Source organism: Perissodus microlepis, chromosome 23 (genome assembly GCF_051167445.1).
Source record: "Perissodus microlepis isolate ML-2025 ecotype Zambia chromosome 23, ASM5116744v1, whole genome shotgun sequence".
NCBI classification, from domain to species: domain Eukaryota; kingdom Metazoa; phylum Chordata; class Actinopteri; order Cichliformes; family Cichlidae; genus Perissodus; species Perissodus microlepis.
Window position 1 is genome coordinate 19,816,120 of NC_140482.1, and position 19,942 is coordinate 19,836,061.

Below are 19,942 nucleotides of genomic sequence, written 5' to 3' on the forward strand. Positions count from 1 at the left end.
CAACACACCAGCCCAAAAACTAGTGGGTAATGTGATGGTGGATTCCTCCAGCTTTCACCAGGTGCATATCACAGTCCCATTACGACAGACCAGGAAGTGCTGCTGGAAATGCTGCGACCTTACAAACAGCCTCTGTACCTCTGCTGAGCGTGGCTCCATTCTCTCTGTAGTCCTGGATCTCAGCGTCCTTCCTCACCAGCAGACCTCCCAGCTGCTCCACCTGCCGCTGCAGCAGGCAGCTCATCGTCAGCAGGGGGCGCACCAGCTGAATACACACCTGAAGAAACACACAAAACAGTCAGACAGCCCAGCCGCCACGATTAGGGTTTAAAAAAGAAATCTGAAAGGCAAGGATGTACCAAAGCTACTGGGGCAGGGGTGCAGTGAAACTCCCAGTAGAAAGGGAGCCCTGCCAGCTCGCTCTTCAGCCTCATGTTGATGCTACCGTCCTCCTGTCTTGTCAGAGAGATCTGAACCTCGTTTTCAGTCTGGCTGCCGACTCCCGCCAGGCAGGGCTTAACCACCTCACACAGGTGAGTGAAGAAGGCTTTGACTGGGGCTCGCAAACGCCTGTTAAGCTCCTGATGATGGAGAACAAGAATGTATTCATCAAACACGGGTTTTTGCTCATCTGGCTTTTAAGAACAGTAAGAATAAAGATTTCCTGCTAAGTAAATTCCACAAGGCCTCACAGGTTATCTGTTCACATTTGTGCATACCTGTGCTCTGCTCTGGATGACTGCTGTGTCCATCCTCTCCTCCCACACACAGTGCATGTCGGTGAGCAGGATATGGTACGCCGTCTCACCGAACCAGCTCTTGGCCAGGAGCTGGCACCCACTGATGCTCACGGGAAGCCAGGGACGCCGGAAGAGGATGTCCTCAGCAGGAGCTCCGCTTCCCTCCATCAGGGAAAACAGGACGAAAGAGCTACTTAAAGGCAGGATGGAGATGTTGTATTATCATTATTATTATTATTAGCATTATTGTTATTATTAATATTATTAGTATTCCAACTCTTACAACAGAATGTTGCTTTGATATTATAAAAAGGGTTGCACTAAAAACAGTAATTAAAACAACAGCAAAGTATTTTCTTTCACAATAAAAGCACCTATTATCACAGGACTCGTAGCCATATTTGTCGGTCAAAGCAAGCAGGAGCTGCTGTTTCTGAAAGTGAATGCCAGTGAACACATGGTCTAATTTCATTTTATATCAAAAATGTTTTCTAATCACTCACCTCCGAGGAATGCGCCCCCAAAAGCCTGGGCTGAGCTCTGCTGAAGCCGCGTTTTATAGACGCAGAGCCGGCCGCATAATCACCGCACTGCAGGAGGTTCAGACCGCAGTGGCAGCTCCTGTTTTCGGGGAAGGAAGTCGAGTGTTTCTCGTCAGTAAGTCATTAGAAACACACTACACAACACATAGGTTGACTCAGGATCATTTAGAAAACTCAAAAACACCAAATCAGTCACTTTATGACACCAGTTTACACCGAAAGGACGGTGGACGCACATGCCAGCGGTTTTCTCGGTTGTGTCGTCCAAACTCCGTTCAAAAAATTAGGAATTTAAAATCCCACCGCTCCTTATCACATACTGGTAGGAGTCATCGTGTTATTTTAGAGCATACACACATGAGTAGCAGCTACTCTTTAACTCGGTAACCATCTAGCCTGTATTATAATTAACATAGCATTTCCAGAGACTTAAACACGCAGCGATCATTGTTAGAATTCAAAGACGAAGCATGAAGAAAAATATAAAAATAAAGACACTGAACACGAGTGTTAAAAAGAAAAGTGTGTTGCTAGGTGTATTCATAAAATAAAAGGGATTATAGACGTGGTTTTTCTCACCCTTTTGAGCTTATAACCTAGTAACAAATGACCAGAAAACCAAACTATATTTAAAAATCGAACATTTTTGAGGTTTCAACGTTTCTCATAAAATATAATGAATATTTAGTTTATAACAAACTTCAGTTTACATCGATAGTTCAAATTTTTTAACTCGGCAACAATCTACACGATACTAGAAACAAATTTACTACAAAATGTTTCACTTTTAGCTCTGAATTGCCAGACTTCAAGGTCTGGTACTCAAGGTGTAAGTTAGGCTAATTTTGTGTCTCTACAGTTGTAAACGCGCTAAAGTGAAGTTCGGTTATTATTCTAACCCGACAGCTCCTAACACACATAGAGACACTGAGAAAAACGGTACTTTAAACGTACTAAAGCTTGCAACAACACACGCTGCTGCTCCTCAGTCGGTTCCTGTTGAAAGTTAAGAATTCCAACACCGACGGCAAACAGCGGCGCTTTTAAAAGGTTCCGCCAGTCTTGAAATAAATAAATAAATAAAACTCAGCCTCTTAAAATTTACGAGTAATTTTTTTTTTAATTTCATGCACAGGTTAAACACTTAATGTACTTCATAACAGTGAAATTTAAATGTTTCGTATTAGCTTTTATCAAGTTTTATATTTTTGATTTTTTTTAATGTGTATATTTTTGAAATCCCTTTTTCTGTAAGAAAAAAAACAACAACGAAACAGTAAGGCGGATTAGACATCAGTCCCGAACTGCGTTCCTCATTTAAAATCGGCCATTAAGGTGTAATGGTAGATTGGCTTCTGGTCCTTTCCTCATTTACCGACACATAAGACTAGAATTTCTCTGTAGCAAACACATAACCAACCACGAAGGGACTCGAATCCTCAATCTTCTGATCCGAAGTCAGACGCCTTATCCATTAGGCCACATGGTCTTCGATAACGTAGCCTGGACAGAGGCCAGATGACGTCAGCTGGAAGTCCTGGTGATTCACTATCTGAAATAGTGTCACTTTTCTCTCATTTATCACTCTCTACAACAGTGGTTCTCAAACTTTTCACAACGAGTACCACCTCATAAAATATATGGCTCTTAAAGTACCACCCTTATGACCAACTTTAAACCTGGAAAACAAAAACTGTTGTTTGACCACTCTTTGTGCAGGTTGGTTAGCTCAGGTGGGTAGAGCATGGTGCTGAAACAGCCACGGTCATGGGTTCAAGCCCCATACTGGCCACTAAAGTGCATGAGTGAGCTCAGGTATGTAGTAGCTGAGCTCACTTGAGCACATTTCTTATTACCAATTGGGCTTCATTAACAAGAAATAGCAAAAAAGAAGTCAGAAATACTCCACATAAGTGCTTTTATACCTAACATGGGCTTTCCTAAAAACAACAACAGCAGTGTCAGGTGACAAGGAATATAAATGACTGCTTCCACCTCTATCTGCACAGCTCATCAGCTGAACTCTACAGCTGGCTTCAGATCAGACGATTCAGGCCACGAGTCAGATAATTAGAATATGGTGCTGGTAACACACAAGGTTATGGGTTCAATCTCCATACCCGCTGTTTATGCACCCGTTAAACACTTAATGTACTTCATAACAGTGAAATTTAAATGTTTCGTATTAGCTTTTATAAAGTTTTATATTTTTGATTTTTTTTAATGTGCATATTTTTGAAATTCCTTTTTCTGTAAGAAAAAAAAAACAACGAAACAGTAAGGCTGATTAGACATCAGTCCCGAACTGCGTTCCTCATTTATAATCGGCCATTAATGTGTAATGGTAGATTGGCTTCTGGTCCTTCCCTCATTTATGGACACATAAGACTAGAATTTCTCTGTAGCAAACACATAACCAACCACGAAGGGACTCGAACCCTCAATCTTTTGATCCGAAGTCAAACGCCTTATCCAAAGGATATTTATGTTGGTTTTGCATCGTTAGTAGTCTCAGTTGATTGGAGGTCCAGAATAGATCCACTAGTCTTTGTTCAGTGAAATCCTGGAAAACAAAAACTGTTGTTTGACCACTCTTCGTGCAGGTTGGTTAGCTCAGGTGGGTAGAGCATGGTGCTAAAACAGCCAAGGTCATGGGTTCAAGCCCCATACTGGCCACTAAAGTGCATGAGTGAGCTCAGGTATGTAGTAGCTGAGCTCACTTGAGCACATTTCTTATTACCAATTGGGCTTCATTAACAAGAAATAGCAAAAAAGAAGTCAGAAATACTCCACATGAGTGCTTTTATACCTAACATGGGCTTTCCTAAAACAATAACAGCAGTGTCAGGTGACAAGGAATATAAATGACTGCTTTCAACCTCTATCTGCACAGCTCATCAGCTGAACTCTACAGCTGGCTTCAGATCAGATGATTCAGGCCACGAGTCAGATAACTAGAATATGGTGCTGATAACACACAAGGTTATGGGTTCAATCGCCATACCCGCTGTTTAAGCGTTTCCTGGGTAACAAACAAGTTTCATAATCCCATTCTTAAAAGAGTCCTTTAGATAGCTTTTTAGGGGCAGGGATAGCTCAGTAGGTAGAGTGGTGGCCCCATGATTGGAATGTCAGGGGTTTGAGTCTCCTGAACAGCTACCCTGAGGTACCCCTGAGCAAGGTGCCATCCCTACACACTGCTCCCTGCGCGCCCAATGGCTGACCACTGCTTCACTGAGTGAATGGGTTAAATACAGAGAGGAATTTCCCCACAGGGATCAATAAAGTACACTTTCTTTCTAATAAATTCTCTTATAGTTAAAAAAAAATGCAGTTCTGTGCAAAAAGCCACCCCTCATTTATCTGTACTTTCATTCCAAGGGGCCAGACTGTCTTCCATTTTTTGCTTAACAGTGATCTATTGATTACTAAAGAATTTGTTATAAAATGCACCTAACTCAAGGGAGGAACCAGTGTTGTGTTTACACATGTGAAAAAAAAACTGGGGGGGACTGAAAAAAAATTCTTCACATGAAGTAATGATTTAGAGTGAAAAGCAGCTAAAATAGTTAAAACAAAGTTTTATTTATTCAAGTGATCAATCATTAAGAAAAATGTGCTTTATATTAACTGAATGCATATTAAAACATGTGAGAAACATTTACTCTCTAGCAACGGCCTCACACAAACACACCGGCGCTGACCGTGTGGATTTGAAACACAGGGAGAGGTCACGTCCAGCCTGCATGTCCACTGCTGTCACAGACACGGAATATTTTAAAAACCCCGTTAAAGTTTGTGCTGTCACCAGGCTGTCCGTGATGGTGAGTAAGAGACGGGAATGTAAATGTGCATGTAGCTTCACTCGGCTAGCAGAGTGGTCACGTTAAAGTGAGCAACACGTGAAAGTTTTCAGCCATGTGGATTTTTTTTTTAAATACTTTGTCATTTCATTCATTCAGCACAGCTGTCCAGCTCTTTCAAATGCAGATAAAAATAACGTTTTCCCAGTGTGGAGCTCACTTTCTTTAACCACAGCACCGGAAATGACTTCAGGTTCCTATTTGTGCCACATGATATATAAACAAAAACAAAAAAAACGGACTCTAATGATATTTTATATCTGGATCTGGATCTTGTCAAGTGCCTAAATGCACTGAGCTGCTGCCATGTGATTGGTTGATTATACAGTTGTGTGAACATGCTGATGGTTTTGTTTTTTGTGTAGAATAACCTTTGCATATTTAACAAAATCATGCGAAATTTAAATGTCATAATATAAATTTTTTTCCCAGTCCAGTTATTTGGACACAAGAGGAACCATAGTGGCACAGCCGCTCAAATGTCTCCTTGTACGTACGTTACGAAGTTTGTAATGCCGTGAAAACAAGTGCAGAGTGCAGGCTTTTGTTATCTGCCCTGTTGAAGCACATTTTAATATACTTGACCACTATTTTGAGTTATTGTTTGTTTTATTTATGGGGATATAGCACATTTGTTTTATTCATTTCATTGTTCAGTAAAATTATTTTAAATGTTTAGTCAAAGGTTTATGATTTGTTTCTGGTTTGTAAAAGAATAAACTGTATAGTTTTAAATAGCTCTATATAGCATTATCAGTGAATTGAACTTAAGATCAATCTGTTGATCTTGCAGAGATGTGACGTGATATTTTATATCTTTATAGGATACTTTTTATATGTTATCAATACACACTATAGTTGTAAGAATCATAGTCACCTCCATCAAAGAGCGGATGTGTTTGTTAGCGTGTGCTTCATTCTGTTTGCAAACACAACAGCTGGAAAAGATTTGAATGAACTTTGATCATACTTTGTAGGGCTGCAGAGTAGATATTGTGGTTTCTGTTCCTCTACCTCTCAGACATTTAATTGGTCACTTTTGCTATTGAAACTGTGGGAGTGGCTAAAAGAAGCTTTAATCATAAACAACATTCTGGTCCACACTCTGTACCAGTCAGTGGGAGTACTGGATGTGTGGGCATACAGTGGGTACGCTGCTCAGATCAAACAGTCTGCCCAACATTTCACAGCAATACTGGGGCACACAGTGGGCAGTTCACAGTGGGCCATATGAGTCTGCCCAAAGTGCAACCATGTGGTTGCTGGGGAAATGTCGTCTGGCATTAATATCAGCACACAAAAGTGAGCCAGGAGCTTTGTGGCATAGGTTTTCATGGCTGAGCAGCTCCTGTAGGTGGGATGTGGATGTTACCCAGTATGTTTGTCCATACACACTCATTAGCCACTGGCATTAGTTTGGACCTGATGTTGTCTCCAGAGCTGTCTTAACTCATTGTGGCACAGATTCAACAAGAAACCAGTTTGAGATAATTTGAGCTCCGAGACAAGGTGTGTTATCCTGCTAGAAGCAGCCATCACTAAATCAGTATCAATTTCTTCTATTGTCCACTTTTGATGAGCCTGTGTGAATTCTAGCCTCAGTTTCTTTTCATGAGCAGTGAAATAGGTGTATCTAATAAAGTGGCCTATGATTGTAGCATAGCTACAATACATATTCACATTATGACATCTAAATTTTGCATGGTTTTATTAAATATGCGATATGCAATTTTCACATCAGATCAGATTTGACATATTTAACACGTGTTATGTCTCGTATGATCTCTGACAAGTGTGCCTCTATGAGGCTATAAGAAAGACTCTCTAAAGGTGGGCAGTTGTCAGTTTTTTGGTCATCAGAGGAAAACGGAACATGTTTTTCTAAAAATACATATTTATTTAATAAGACTTAGACAGATAATTGTAATGATAAATTGAAATAAGAGTAAAGTGTATAAAGTCATAACAGCACCCTGTCTGTGTCACTCATACACAATCTTAGTGTCCAGGTTTAGTTGAACCAGGAGAGGGCGACATTGCTCTTCTTATGTATGATTTCCATGTATTTCTTACAATATCAGTCACAAGGGACCATTCTAGTGCCCTTCTACCAAAAGAAACAAATACCACCTCGGGGGAATCTGAAGTCGTGTGCAGTGCTGTGGTTAAAGACTTGAGTGCTGCAATTGAAATATGTATAACACTTTCCTCATCTACATTTAAAACAGCTGCAAAAAGACATGTGCACTGAATGAAGAGGTCTTTAGGCTACGTTCACACTGCAGGCGAAAGCGCATCAAATCCGACTTTTTTGGTCGGACAGTCTGAAGAGCACAAATCCAGTATTTTCAAATCCGATCTGGGCCACTTTCGTATGTGGTACTGAATCGAATCCATATCTGATGTTTCAGAAAGCGACTGCTGTTTGAACGGTCATGTCGCACTAAATCCGTCTTTTACGTCACTGACACAAGACAGACGCCATCAGCGCCGGAGAAGACAAACGAGAAAGCATGAAGACGGAGCGAGTCAATGGACAGAAACTGAGGTTGTGAGACTGTGCAGAAATTGCTAGACTGTTGCAACAACACCTACTAGCTCTGTAGCCGCCATTTTTACTTCCGTAAACAGACCGCGTTGTGTGTGACGTCTTCTTTTGCGCATGCGGGCCACTTTGAGGTCCGTGAACCGTTCACACCAATGATTGGTTCACACTAGAGCGCATTTGGTGTCACATTTTATTTGTAGTGTGAACAACCAGACAAAAAAAAATCCGATTTGATCAAAAAATCGGAATTGAGCATTAAGACCTGCAGTGTGAACGAAGCCTTAGATCTGATGACATATGGAATAGCATTTCATTAGCACAGAAACATTGAAGGGGTCTTCAAACAGCTGGAGGAAAGCATCCACTTGCTTGTTTAAGAAGCTACAAACAGCAGAGGAGAGTGATGGGAGAATAAAATAATTTTTAAAAATGCTTCGATGGCCACGTCAGATGGGTGCTTCTGAACTGGGTTCTCCTGTAAGTTTTTTTTTCCTGTTAAAGGAGTGTTCTTCCTTCCCACGGTTGCCTACTGCTTGCTCACTGCCTATTGTCTTGTTGTTTGGGTTTTCTGAAGAAACATTTATTAAAATTTTAAAATGATTCTACTCTGATTTCTGCTGTGAGACAAATATAACATAATTCAGCTTAGCCTGAATGTGTGTCAAGTATTTGTGGTTCAGTTCAAACTGTTTTGTGTAGATATTGGGAGGGAAAAATCCTGTGCAGCTGTGTGACTTATTAGTGAGATTTCAGAAATGCTTAAAACCTTAACTGATATAGACATAATAAGGCATGGGAGTTTGTTTCTGTCAATATGTTTTATCAGTTTAAAAATAAAAATTAAATTAATGATTTAATGGTAAATCATTTAAAAATAAAATAGTTTAAAAATAAAATACAAACACAAAGTAACACAGAAACATTGATATATCTATATCTCATTAAAAGATAAATAAATTTAAACTTTTTGATGCATTTTAATGGTATATTAATTTATTCAGTAGTGTCAGTTTATAATGGGTGTGTGGGTCTCCTGTAATATTGACGTTCAGGGGCGGTCTTAGCCTGTTTGGTGCCCTGGGTGAACACCCCCTCTGGCTTTGTCTAGGGTTTATTTCTGGGATTTCACACAACCCAGGATTCAAATCATGAACACATAATGGGCTTGGATTTACAACTTTATGAATGAAATGTGCTCTATTTGGAAGCAGCCGCCCCCCCCCCCCCCCTCCCCTCCCCTTTCAATGGGCTGTGTGTGAGACTTTAAATCATCAAACTGTAAATTATCAATTTTAAATTGTTATTGATCCCTTTACCACTAGTCATAAAGTGTATATTTATTGTCTTACTCTTTTTGTATTTATTGTTTGTGTTCTTGCACTGCTGTAACTGGAGCCTCGTCATCTCGTCTCTATATACTGTACTGTACCTGAAAGTAAGAGCTCGTTTAGACTCTATTCTGTGAACAGGCTAGCTCCCACGAATATGTGAATTCTTCTGTGAAAGAAGTCTTGATGCATCATCCAGGAAAGTAAATCTCCAAAAGTTGATTCTGTTCATCTGGACGTAGCGTTTTGTGGGAGAAATGTTTCATCACTCATCCAAGTGACTGCAGGTTTCTCCAATCATATAAACAGTACATTTGCATAATGACTGAAACCAGCCCACTGAAGGAACAATGGGCTGGGAGGTCAGTTCCTTAATCTTAATTATGCAAATTCTCATGACCATTGACCAACAACCACTGACCAAAACCCACTGATCAAAGACCATTGATCAATGGCCATGAGTACCATTCACAGAGAGTTGGGGAATGGCTGCAATCACAGCATTGTAAGATGGCGAAAAAATGTACCCTTAGGTCCCCTCCTCGATTCAGAGATGGTCTTTCCCTTTTCACGTAAATGGCTTCCTTTACTCCGCGCTCAAACCAGCGTTCCTCCCTGTCCAGGATGTGCACATCCTCATCCTTGAAAGAGTGTCCACTGGCCTGTAGGTGTAAATAGACTGCAGAGTCCTGGCCTGACGAGGTAGCTCTTCTGTGTTGTGCCATCCGCTTCGCCAGAGGTTGTTTGGTTTCCCCGATGTATAAATCCTGGCAATCCTCCTGGCACTTAACAGCGTACACTATGTTACTCTGTTTGTGTTGGGGGACCCGATCCTTGGGGTGGACCAATTTTTGGTGCAGCGTGTTTTTGGGTTTAAAAGCCACAGAGGAAAAAATGCGTCTCAACTGCTCCGATACCCCTGACACATATGGGATCACTACAGGTTGATCACTTGGGCAGCGGTCGTCCTTCTCTCCTGGATGGGCTGGAGCTTTCCTTAGGTGCCTTTCCAGCACTTTTGACAAAAGTCCAGCTGGGATAACCACATTTACTCAGGGCCTTCTTGATGTGCCGTTCTTCTGCCTCCCTGGCCGCTGTGTCTGTGGGGATGGTGTTCGCTCTGTGTTGTAGCGTCCTGATGACACTCTGTTTGTGCTCCAGGATATTGAGAGTCAAACCTTAAATACTGATCCGTATGCGTAGGTTTACAGTACACGTCAGCTTTTAGATGTCCCCCATTACTGATGGAAGTCTGACAGTCTAAGAAGGCTAACCTGCCACTTTTCATATCCTAGGGGCCAGTTAGTTCTTCCCATTGGTGAAAGCTGGGTCTTCAGTTCAGCATGGTACAGCTCCAAAAATTCTGCAACATCAAACCCTCTATCTGCTAATATTACATCACCTGGGCTGAGGCAGTCCAGGTAATTTCAACAGTTTCTATTTTTATATTTAAAGTTTAGATATAAACAAAACAAGAAAAGTAACATTCATCACTCGATCTCGATTCATTTTCATGTCATAAGTGTTAGCAACAGTTCTAGAAAAGGAGAGGTTTGTTAGAGTTTGCAGAAATGTTATTGCAAATGTTCAAACTACTGTACTGTAAAATCTAAGTATATCCCAGAACTCAAAAAACTATGCAAACTCGTTGCCTCAAAAAAAAAAAAAGTGAGTGAAGTTTACTTAAGATGACTGTTAGGACAACTTCTTCATTGCAAGTATGCAGTACTAAGAATAACAATTTGTGGTAACCTGATTATGATTCAAAAAGAATAATTGCTGGTGTTCACCCCTGCCCTTACAAGTCTAAAAGAAAGAAAAGAGTAAGTAACAATGGGTTCCAACAGAAGAAACGCAGAAATAAGCAAATAAAATTGGTCACAGTTAATAATCCTTCAAATTACGATAATATGGTCATGATTTCCTGTTTGCTTCAAATAGCTCCAGAAGTAGTCCCACTGTTCATCTTTGATTTCTGTATTATTTTTAAGTTTATTCAGCATGGACTCATAGGAAGCAGTCTCTGCCATTGCTCTGATCCAGTCTTTCAGTTCAGGACATACTGTAGTCTTCCAGTGCCTAAGGATAATCCTCCATGCAGTTACCAGTCCAACCATAACAACCGTAAAAATATTATTATGAATTCTTGGAATATGAGAACTGTCTCCTAGCAAGCACAATTCAGGAGTTAAGGGCACTTCTAATCCTGACCAACCTTTTAAAAGTGTGACGACTTTCTTCCAAAAAGGAGCTATAAGGGAACATTCCCAAAAACAATGTAGGAAATTCCCCGCCCCAATTTTACATTTCCAACAGAGATTGTCAGGCATAAGCTTCATACAGTTTAATCTTACTGTGTAAGTTGTAGATTTGTTCCCTCTGCTTCAAGCAGTCGGTCTAGCTGACTTTCTTGAGGCACTGAGGGCAGTTTGAGTGCATTACAGCAGACTGATCTTCTCTGTTATCTTTCCAGTGTGAGTGCACGAAAGGATCTCACAGATGAACATGTGGTCCCTGACACTCCAGCCACCTCTTCTGCACCCGTCTCACCTCCAGCTGAGGCTCAGAGGAACAAATCAAAGAAGGCTTCCTGGTGGCGCAAATGGCTTTTTTGTAAGGTGAGTTTACCACTGCAGAGAATAAGCTCTGAACAAACAAATGGTGCAGGAATTTCTGCATCTATTTGTGTTTAACTGGATTTATTTGTAAGTGGCAAATCTGAAGTATGAGGTCATTTTACTGTGTTCCTGTTTAAAGCTGATTCATTGCTTTGTGTTTCTTCTCCTGTAATTTCATCACTGTTATTGCACTGTTTGTGTCTTTCTATAATGGTAACATCAGCACTGAAAAATGTGAAGTCAAGGACGTTGGTGTCCAGATGGAAGTTTCCTGCCCCCCCCAAATTGCTGCTGTTTTTCTGCACGGTACATTCTACAGAGCCGAGTGTGAAACGTGAACAGCTGTTATAGGAACATATGGAGTCTGAATGTTAGGATTGACACTCAAATTCTCATTATAAGATAAGATAAGCTAACCTTTATTAGTCCCACACGTGGGAAATTTGTTTTGTCACAGCAGGAAGTGGACAGTGCAAAAGTTATGAGGCAAAAATTAGGATACAATAAGAATAAATACAGTACACAACTGTACAGAATAGAATAAAAATAAAATACTATATACAGTAGAATAAAATAAAATAAATATACAATAAGATAAAAATAGAATACAAATACAAATGCTATATACAACTGAGTAAAAATACAACGATGACAGAAAAGATTATTGCACATTAGTGTTATTGCACATGTGTGGATGTGTGTGTTTGATCAGTTAAAGTCTTTATTGTGGAGTCTGACAGCAGTGGGGAGGAAAGACCTGCGAAATCTCTCCGTCCCACACCGTGGGAGCCGCAGTCTCCCACTGAAGGAGCTGCTCAGTGCTGTCACAGTCTGCTGCATGGGGTGGGAGATGTTGTCCAACAGTGATGACAGCTTAGCCACCATTCTCCTGTCACTCACCACCTCCACTGGGTCCAGAGGGCATCCTAGAACAGAGCTGGCTTATGTCGTCCATTTTGGTTGAACTAACTGGTGATGTGTTCCTCAAAGAAAAAGGTGACCTTAGATGATGAGCCGTGTTGGCCTGAAGTCAATGAGAGAGATGAGCCAGTTTCCAGGCCGTCTACCCCAGCAGGTTACGGTGGGTAGCCAGGGGGCTATGTTGGAGACAGAGTATGCACAGCAAAAAGACCAGTGTTAAATTAGCTCCAACAGAATTATTTTCAACACTTTTTCAGGGTTTATATATTATTTATACACTCTTAAGAGTTAAATTTTTGAACATTTTTGAAATAGTTATAATATTTAACACCAGGCCAGAGTTCATGTTTTAACATTTTTAACCTTCTGGTTAGTGTTGGCTTCACTCCCTATAGTGTCAGGCTTTCTACACTGAAAAGTGTTAAAATTAAATTCTGAGAAAGAATTAAATTCCACAAAATAAATATTCCCCAAAAGGACATTTATTGTGTCTTCAAAAAATTGTGAATGACGGTACAATGTACACTGTCTCATCTGAAACATTGTATGACCTTTGCATGTCAAAAGATTTATAAAACTTTAGATCTGACATTTTCATTATGCATCTCTGCTCAGCATGTACGACTCTGAATGCATATAGATGGTTATCAAAACACTCTGTAAACAACCTGCTTCCCATAAAAAAAATTTCATCGTCAACCAAAAGTAAATGACTTATTTGGCGAAAGACAGGCGTGTCTTCTTCCACTGCACTGCAAATAACAGGTCCAGCTTTATATTCACTTGGGACAAATTAAACACAAAATGTGCTTTGAAAAGTTCATCAAATGCCCCGAGTGAGTGGCTCGCCTGGCGAAGGTGTCAGTCTTGCTCTTCTTTTGCCTGACAGCGAGGAGGTATGGTTGCCGACCTTGTTGATTGCAGAGATGCTCTTCCAGACTCCAGCATGACTGGGGTTGACATAAGGAAACTAATAATTATTCACAGAAATGATGTCTAAATACAGAGAAAAAATGCAGAAGAGATTGCTCAAAGACTTTGATATTATTGAAATTTCATGATATAATTACCTTATGAAAGACTACAAGTCTCTGACTTGCATCACTCGCGCTGATATTTGGAGACCTTTGTCCTCCTGGTGGTGGTGGAAGGAGATGTAGCAACAACAACAGCAATGCCATTTCTTGTTCAAAGGCTGAAGATGAAAAGACACAAAATGAATACCATTTCATCAAATGTTTTGATCTGTTTAACAATGAAAACAGGGGAAAGTTAAGAGACTTCCATCTCTCCCATGTCTATTGTTGAAAGTTATCAAAAAGTAGATGAAATCTTTAGAGATACCAAAGAAGAAAAAAATCTATAGGATTATTAGTTCAGGATCATCATACAAACATGTTTGACTTTATATTACATTCTAAGATCAAAACTAGAAAAACTGGACAAAGATTTACTTTGTTAAAGGGTGTTAAAGTGAGCTTTTCAGCCTCTTTTATGGCATTTGGCCTGAAGAATGTCTTTCATTTCTGAAGCAACCTGGAGGATGTGTCATCAGCAAACAGGAGAGTGAAGTTTTGCTCCACCTTTAAGAAAGAAAATTGTATTTGAAACAACTGCTAGCTCCAAATTCCAAACATTAAAAAAAAAAGAATTCTAACTTACCATTCCTTTTGTATCCAGGAATCTTGGAAAAGTGGATAGGATACCAACGCTCCTGCTTGGGTCATTAACAAGCTTCCAATAGTGCTGAATGGTCTCTTTCATCTTCCGGAAAATCACAGAGTTGTCTGTAGTATGGTTGAGCAAAGACACGACCTCCTTGCAAGCATCACCATCAAGCTGGTGTATAACATTCAGTCCTTTCGAGATTTGGACCACCTGAAGAACTGTCTGTCAACCTATTAGGTTGTGTTGGAGATCCACAACGAATCTTTCTTTGGACAGTTTTCAGAAACTGAAAGAAATGTATCCTGTACCACTTGCTGCATCAAAGAAGTGCTCCTGGATAAGTGAAAATACAAAATATTTTGTCAGATTTAGCTCATAACAAAATATCAGATAATTTTTATGTCCAGCATTAAACAATTTTGTGTTGACTATTACATAGCCTTTGTCTGCATATGGATCTTTGAGTGAGGGGAACAGCATCACAATGCCCAAAGCATACTCCTCTATGAGGGGAAGGTGCCTGAGAGTGTCACGGCCCGTGGCTCGGCATCCAGGGAGCCGTGGGAGGCTGCAGTGGCCACACCCTCGGGCTGGGCTGCCTCCAAACCACCTGCGTCTCATCTGAGGCAATCACCGGAGGACTACTTCAGCCAGCTCTGACGGCTTCACCTCGCCAGTCCGTAAGTCTTCTCCCAGTGTGACCAGCATTAGACAAAGTGAATCTGTGAACTAAGGTGTAGGTCTATTAGGTTATGTTGTGGTGATCCTCGGGTTGGGGGATAGGTGTTCATACTGGAGTGCAAAATTAAAACCAATGGAGATGGACCAGAAAAGTTTAAAGCCATCAGGTGCTCAGTTTAGAAAAAAGAGAAAAGGAGAGGAGAAACAAGCAAAAGATACAGGTAAGCAGATTTGTCCTGTCACGACATATCTGCTTACCTTACACATAATAATTATATGGAGGAGTTGTACAGGGAGATGGCCACGGGCAGGAATGATTTCCTGTGTCGTTCAGTGGTGCTTTTTGGTAATCTCAGTCTCTCACTAAATATGCTCCTGTGACTTGCCAGGACGTCATGGAGTGGGTGGGAGGTATTATCCATGATTGTCCTTATCTTGGACAACATCTGCCTCTCAGACACCACCCTAACGGAGTCCAGCTCCATCCCCAACACATTACTGGCCTTGTGGATCAGTTTATTTAGTCTGTTGGCATCTGTGACCCTCAACCTGCTGCCCCAGCATGCAACAGCATAGAGGATAGCACTGACCACAACAGAGATACAACAAGATAACATCAATTAGTAGGGATAGTGAAAACTTCTGTTTACGTTTGTAAGCCACTTGGCTACGATAGTAAACAGTAGACACTGATGCAGCTTACTGAATCCTTTGGACTGTGTTCAGCACAATAGTAATTAGTCATTAGCCAGAGGGAGTGTTTGCCCAGGGTGCCAAACAGGCTTGGACCGCCACTGTCGGGACTTATATTTCTGACGTGATCTCCTCCTTTTTGCCCCTGGTACCGGGGGCGTGGGGCTTAAGTGGTTTAAGCTGCCAGCCACGCTAGTTTCCGATCCTCCTTCAGTGGCACAGAGTGTAGTGCGTAGGGTGGTGGGCACAGACAGGCCTTTCGAAGTTGTTGATGCTCAAGGCAAAATGTTTCTAACGCGTTTTTCAGTTTTCTTGAATTATTGTGGCGACAACAGCACACGTTGAAACCGAGCTCATCCTCGAACAGATAAAGCCGTAAAACATTAGCAACGACTGAATGCTGGCTCTCGCTTTGAGTAACCGGAAGTATAAGACCGGACTGCAGAAGTAGTGGTCTGTCATGGCAGCCTACGTACGCTCTTACAGAAACCTGTGGATAAGGAAACACAACACATTAAGTCGTGGCTCAAGAGCTGGCAGTTCATCTTGTAATCGAAAGGTTTCCAGTTCGAGCCCCAGCTCCGACAGTCTCAGTCGTTGTGTCCTTGGGCAAGACACTTCACCTGTTGCCTACTGGTGGTGGTCAGAGGGCCCGATGGCGCCAGTGTCTGGCAGCCTCACCTCTGTCAGTGCACCCCAGGGCAGCTGTGGCTACAATGTTGCTTGCCATTACCAGTGTGTGAATGTGTGTGTGAATGGGTGGATGACTGAATGTAGTGCAAAGCGCTTTGGGGTCCATAGGGTCTAAGTAAAGCGCTATACAAATATAGGCCATTTACTTTAATGTCGGTCATAAGGGTGGAACTTCAAGAGCCATATATTTTATGAGGTGGTACTCATTGTGAAAAGTTTGAAAACCACTGATCTATAGTTTCAGTATTAGATCAGTACTACCACACCTGGATCAATACTTTGTTTCTATCCTCAAAGTCCAGCATGTATCCCACCATCCATCCATGCATTCTCTTCCGCAATGACAGGTTGCCAATCTGGCGCAGGACTAACACAGAGACACAGTCAATAATTCACACTCACATTCACACCTATGGGCAATTTAGCATCGCCACTTAACCTAATCCCACTGCAATGTTCCCTTTAAGCTGCGCACGTGCGCAACTGCGCACTGCTGGCACGGTCTCTGCGCACAGAAAATCTGTGTTGCGCACAAAATTTTTTTTTAACCTGAATTGAAATCAAAATAAATACGGTAACAATTCTGTTTTGCAGTGTGAGTCAGTAAGTGACAGGTTGCTGGGATTAGTTATGGGATTATCCCATAGTCCAGCCAATAATGCGATTCACATTCGTATATACGCAGCTAATCAACGTCGTTGACAGGCTATGACAGCGTCCTTATGTGCCGACACCGGTGTTTTAGCTAGCAAAGCGGCTGATGTGGAGTGAAGCCACGTTAATGACAACGTGTACAACCATTGGATAAGTGAGCAGGACAGACGGAACAATTGAAAGTGTGGACTTTATACCAGTTTTTAAATTGTGTTGATAGGTCACGTAAAACCAGAGTTATGTTAAAAAATATATGCAATATTTTTTTTTTTCCTGAATACTATCATTGTGTATATTTACTGCGGGAAGAAATGGTGAAAATGGCGTTTTATAAGGAAAATGCTCAAAAGCCTGTGAGCAACCCCCCCCCTCCCAGCCTTTCCTATTGGTGGAAAAATGTACTATGTGGACCAATCAAAAAATGATATGGCAACATGTCATTTAGTTGTTTAGGAAGGGGAAAGTTTTAGGAGTGACGGCGGTGTTTTGAGATGTGAGAGATTTGCGACGTTTAGCGCAAATCTTGTGTAGTTAGTGTGTAGTGTAGTCACTAGTTTTGTTGTGTGTGTCAGAGCAATGAGGCGACTACTGAATGTTACAGGTGTTACAGGAGTGATACATCTCCTGTTGTCAGGCCTGCAGGTATCAGGTTGTTGTTCTCCTTTATCTCATAGTGGACAGAAATTATTTTTTGGAGGGGCACAAACAGAACAACAGCAGCTGCAGAACAGCTGATTGTTCTGTAAATAGTTTGAAAAACCCACCTTGGCTGCATTTTTAGGTAAACAGCTGCAAAACACTTTGTTGTTTGCAAAACTCAGTTACTTTTTTGAAGAAGTAACTATATAATTAATTGCCCAACATTGGTCATTATATACTGTATTTTGCAAACAGAGACAGACACAGGACTCTCTCCCAGACCACAGACTCATACTCATAACACAAGTCAGAGCAAAAAAATTAAAAATAAAGTTGTGTTTTCAAAATGGGAGTTCAATTTATTTTTACTTCCAACAGTGTTAACATACTATTGGAAGTGTGAGTGAGTGTCTCACTATGGGAACGCCTCCTGTGTGACCTCATCAGAAGCTCAAATGCCCTTACAGGCTGGCTAAGTGACGCCTATGTCAGGAGGGGCTAGTGCCTCCCTATATAATAGGCTGATATAGTGTCAGATGTCATTCAAAACAAGCCTACCTCTTCCTCGCTTCCATACCAAGGTGGGCGGTCTGGTGAGACACTCACTCATGCTACTCAGAGAACTGAGGTTATATACATAACCTTAAGTTCTCTTTCATAGCATTCGTTTTGTGTCTCACTATGGGAGAAATACTGACTCCCGGATTGCCAGACATGCCTGTTAAGAAGACAACTGTCCCCATCAGCATTTCACAGGGGAGAAGCTCCCACCTGGGAAGAACCTGCACTGAGGACTGAATGCGCTAGGTTAGGTGCTTTTAGATCTAACCTATAAAACCTAGCAAATGTGTGAGGTGAGGCCCAGCATGCAACTGCACACACCTCCTGGATACAAACTCCCCTAAAGAGAGCCCATGAGGTTGCCAGACCTCTAGTGGAATGCGTACGCAAGCCAGCGGGAGGCTGAAGGCCCCTGCTAGTATAGGCCGGGGCAATTGCTCCTACTATCTACTCCTACTATCCTCATATTATCCGAGGAGAACTGAATGCATGACTGATGCACTGAGAGAGTGTGGATCTCTCCTACACGCTTAGCTGAAGCTAAAGCAATTAATAGAGCTGTCTTCAAGGACAGAAATTTTAACTCAACCTGTTCCAGGGGTTCAAACGGGCAACAGGAGAGTGCAGCTAATATTGTGGGAAGGTCCCACGATGGAGCCAGTGGCTTAGATGTAGGCAATTTACGCCATGCACCCTTCATGAAACGGCATATTAAGGGATGCTGGCCAACAGTCATCCCCTCAAATCCAATATGGCAGGCTGAAATTGCTGCCAAATATCAATCAGGGCCTGAAGAAATGACAGAATCACTGCCACAGAGCACTGAAAAGGGATGGCCTGTGCTCATATAGCGTCCTAGTAGATTATACTCTAGAACACTGAATAGTGTTGATAACACTGTGAGGGAGCCCCACTGTGTTCAGGTTAAATCACTCACGGGCCAAGCCCATAGAGCTAGCCTCTCTGGGTGGGGGTGGAATATTTCCCCCCGTGCTTGAGACAGGAGGTCTCTGCATAGTGGTAACGGCCAAGGTGGGCTGTACAGCAGCTGTAAAATCTCCCCAGCCAGTGCTTCCCTGGTCAGTGCGGGGCTATCAGGATCATATAGTGACCTCTCTCTCTCACTCTGGCCAGAGTTGGAGAAATGAGGGCCACTGGGGGAAAAGCATAGAGGAGGGTTCTATTGTAGCAGCGGCCGCTAATAAACCAGTCCAGTCCAGGCATGAGGTTATGGCTGACATTCAGCGCTTCCATCAGATCTCTTCCAAGAAGAGGGGTTCCTTTTTTTTACAACAAAGAACACAGCTGAGGTGGATGCATTTCCTCTGCTCACTGTGACTTGCAGGCAGCCTGCAGACACAGGGATTGTTTTCTTTGTGTATGTAACCAGTTGAAGGTCAGGTGGTTTTAGTGGCGTATCACTGAAGTGCTCTTCTTAGATGTGGTTAGGCAAGATAGAAACTGCAGAACCTGTGTCCACAATCAGTTCAATGTCCTTAGCTGATGAAGTAGGTGTGCTCACATTTATGCTGCATTGCAATCCTTTTGATGCATAAGAAGGATCTGTTAAGTAAAGGGCTGAGTTTTGGTAAATGGACTTCCCGTACATCTCTTGTCTTGGATGAGCAGCAGACACGAGCAAAATGTCCAGTTTTATGACACAGTTTACAAGTAGCTTTGGCAGCAGGACACTGACGAAAGTTGGCTAAATGACTGTTTGAACCACATCTAAAACAGTTCTTAGATGGTTTTGTTGCATGAGATGGCTTTGCAGGGTGAGCATTGTATTTGTG

At 41.7% G+C, this 19,942-nt stretch overlaps 1 protein-coding gene, 1 long non-coding RNA gene and 1 other non-coding gene across 4 annotated transcripts in view; 1 reads left to right on the forward strand and 2 right to left on the reverse strand.

Moving 5' to 3' along the window:
* The window catches only part of nhej1 (nonhomologous end-joining factor 1), a 31,486-nt gene extending 29,177 nt beyond the window's left edge, over nucleotides 1-2,309 (reverse strand). The window contains exons 1-5 of one of the 2 annotated variants that reach the window (XM_084921651.1): nucleotides 2,237-2,309; nucleotides 1,244-1,361; nucleotides 720-930; nucleotides 360-581; nucleotides 139-277 (exon numbers count right to left, since the gene is read on the reverse strand). In XM_084921651.1, the coding sequence (XP_084777777.1) occupies nucleotides 139-277; nucleotides 360-581; nucleotides 720-908 (550 nt within the window). In that variant the 5' untranslated portion in view covers nucleotides 909-930; nucleotides 1,244-1,361; nucleotides 2,237-2,309. Of the gene's footprint in view, nucleotides 1-138; nucleotides 278-359; nucleotides 582-719; nucleotides 934-1,243; nucleotides 1,362-2,236 lie in introns of both variants that reach the window. The other variant, XM_084921652.1, reaches the window with a different exon arrangement.
* A 1,575-nt stretch (nucleotides 2,310-3,884) lies between these two features.
* Nucleotides 3,885-3,958, forward strand: trnaf-aaa (transfer RNA phenylalanine (anticodon AAA)). Its single transcript has one exon. It is a non-coding gene; the product is annotated as a tRNA-Phe (tRNA).
* Nucleotides 3,959-13,079: 9,121 nt separating this feature from the next.
* Nucleotides 13,080-16,225, reverse strand: LOC146361239 (uncharacterized). The gene is made up of 4 exons (XR_014799481.1): nucleotides 14,223-16,225; nucleotides 14,015-14,143; nucleotides 13,631-13,755; nucleotides 13,080-13,510 (listed from the first exon to the last, which is right to left on the reverse strand). It is a non-coding gene; the product is annotated as an uncharacterized LOC146361239 (long non-coding RNA).
* Nucleotides 16,226-19,942: the final 3,717 nt, after the last annotated feature.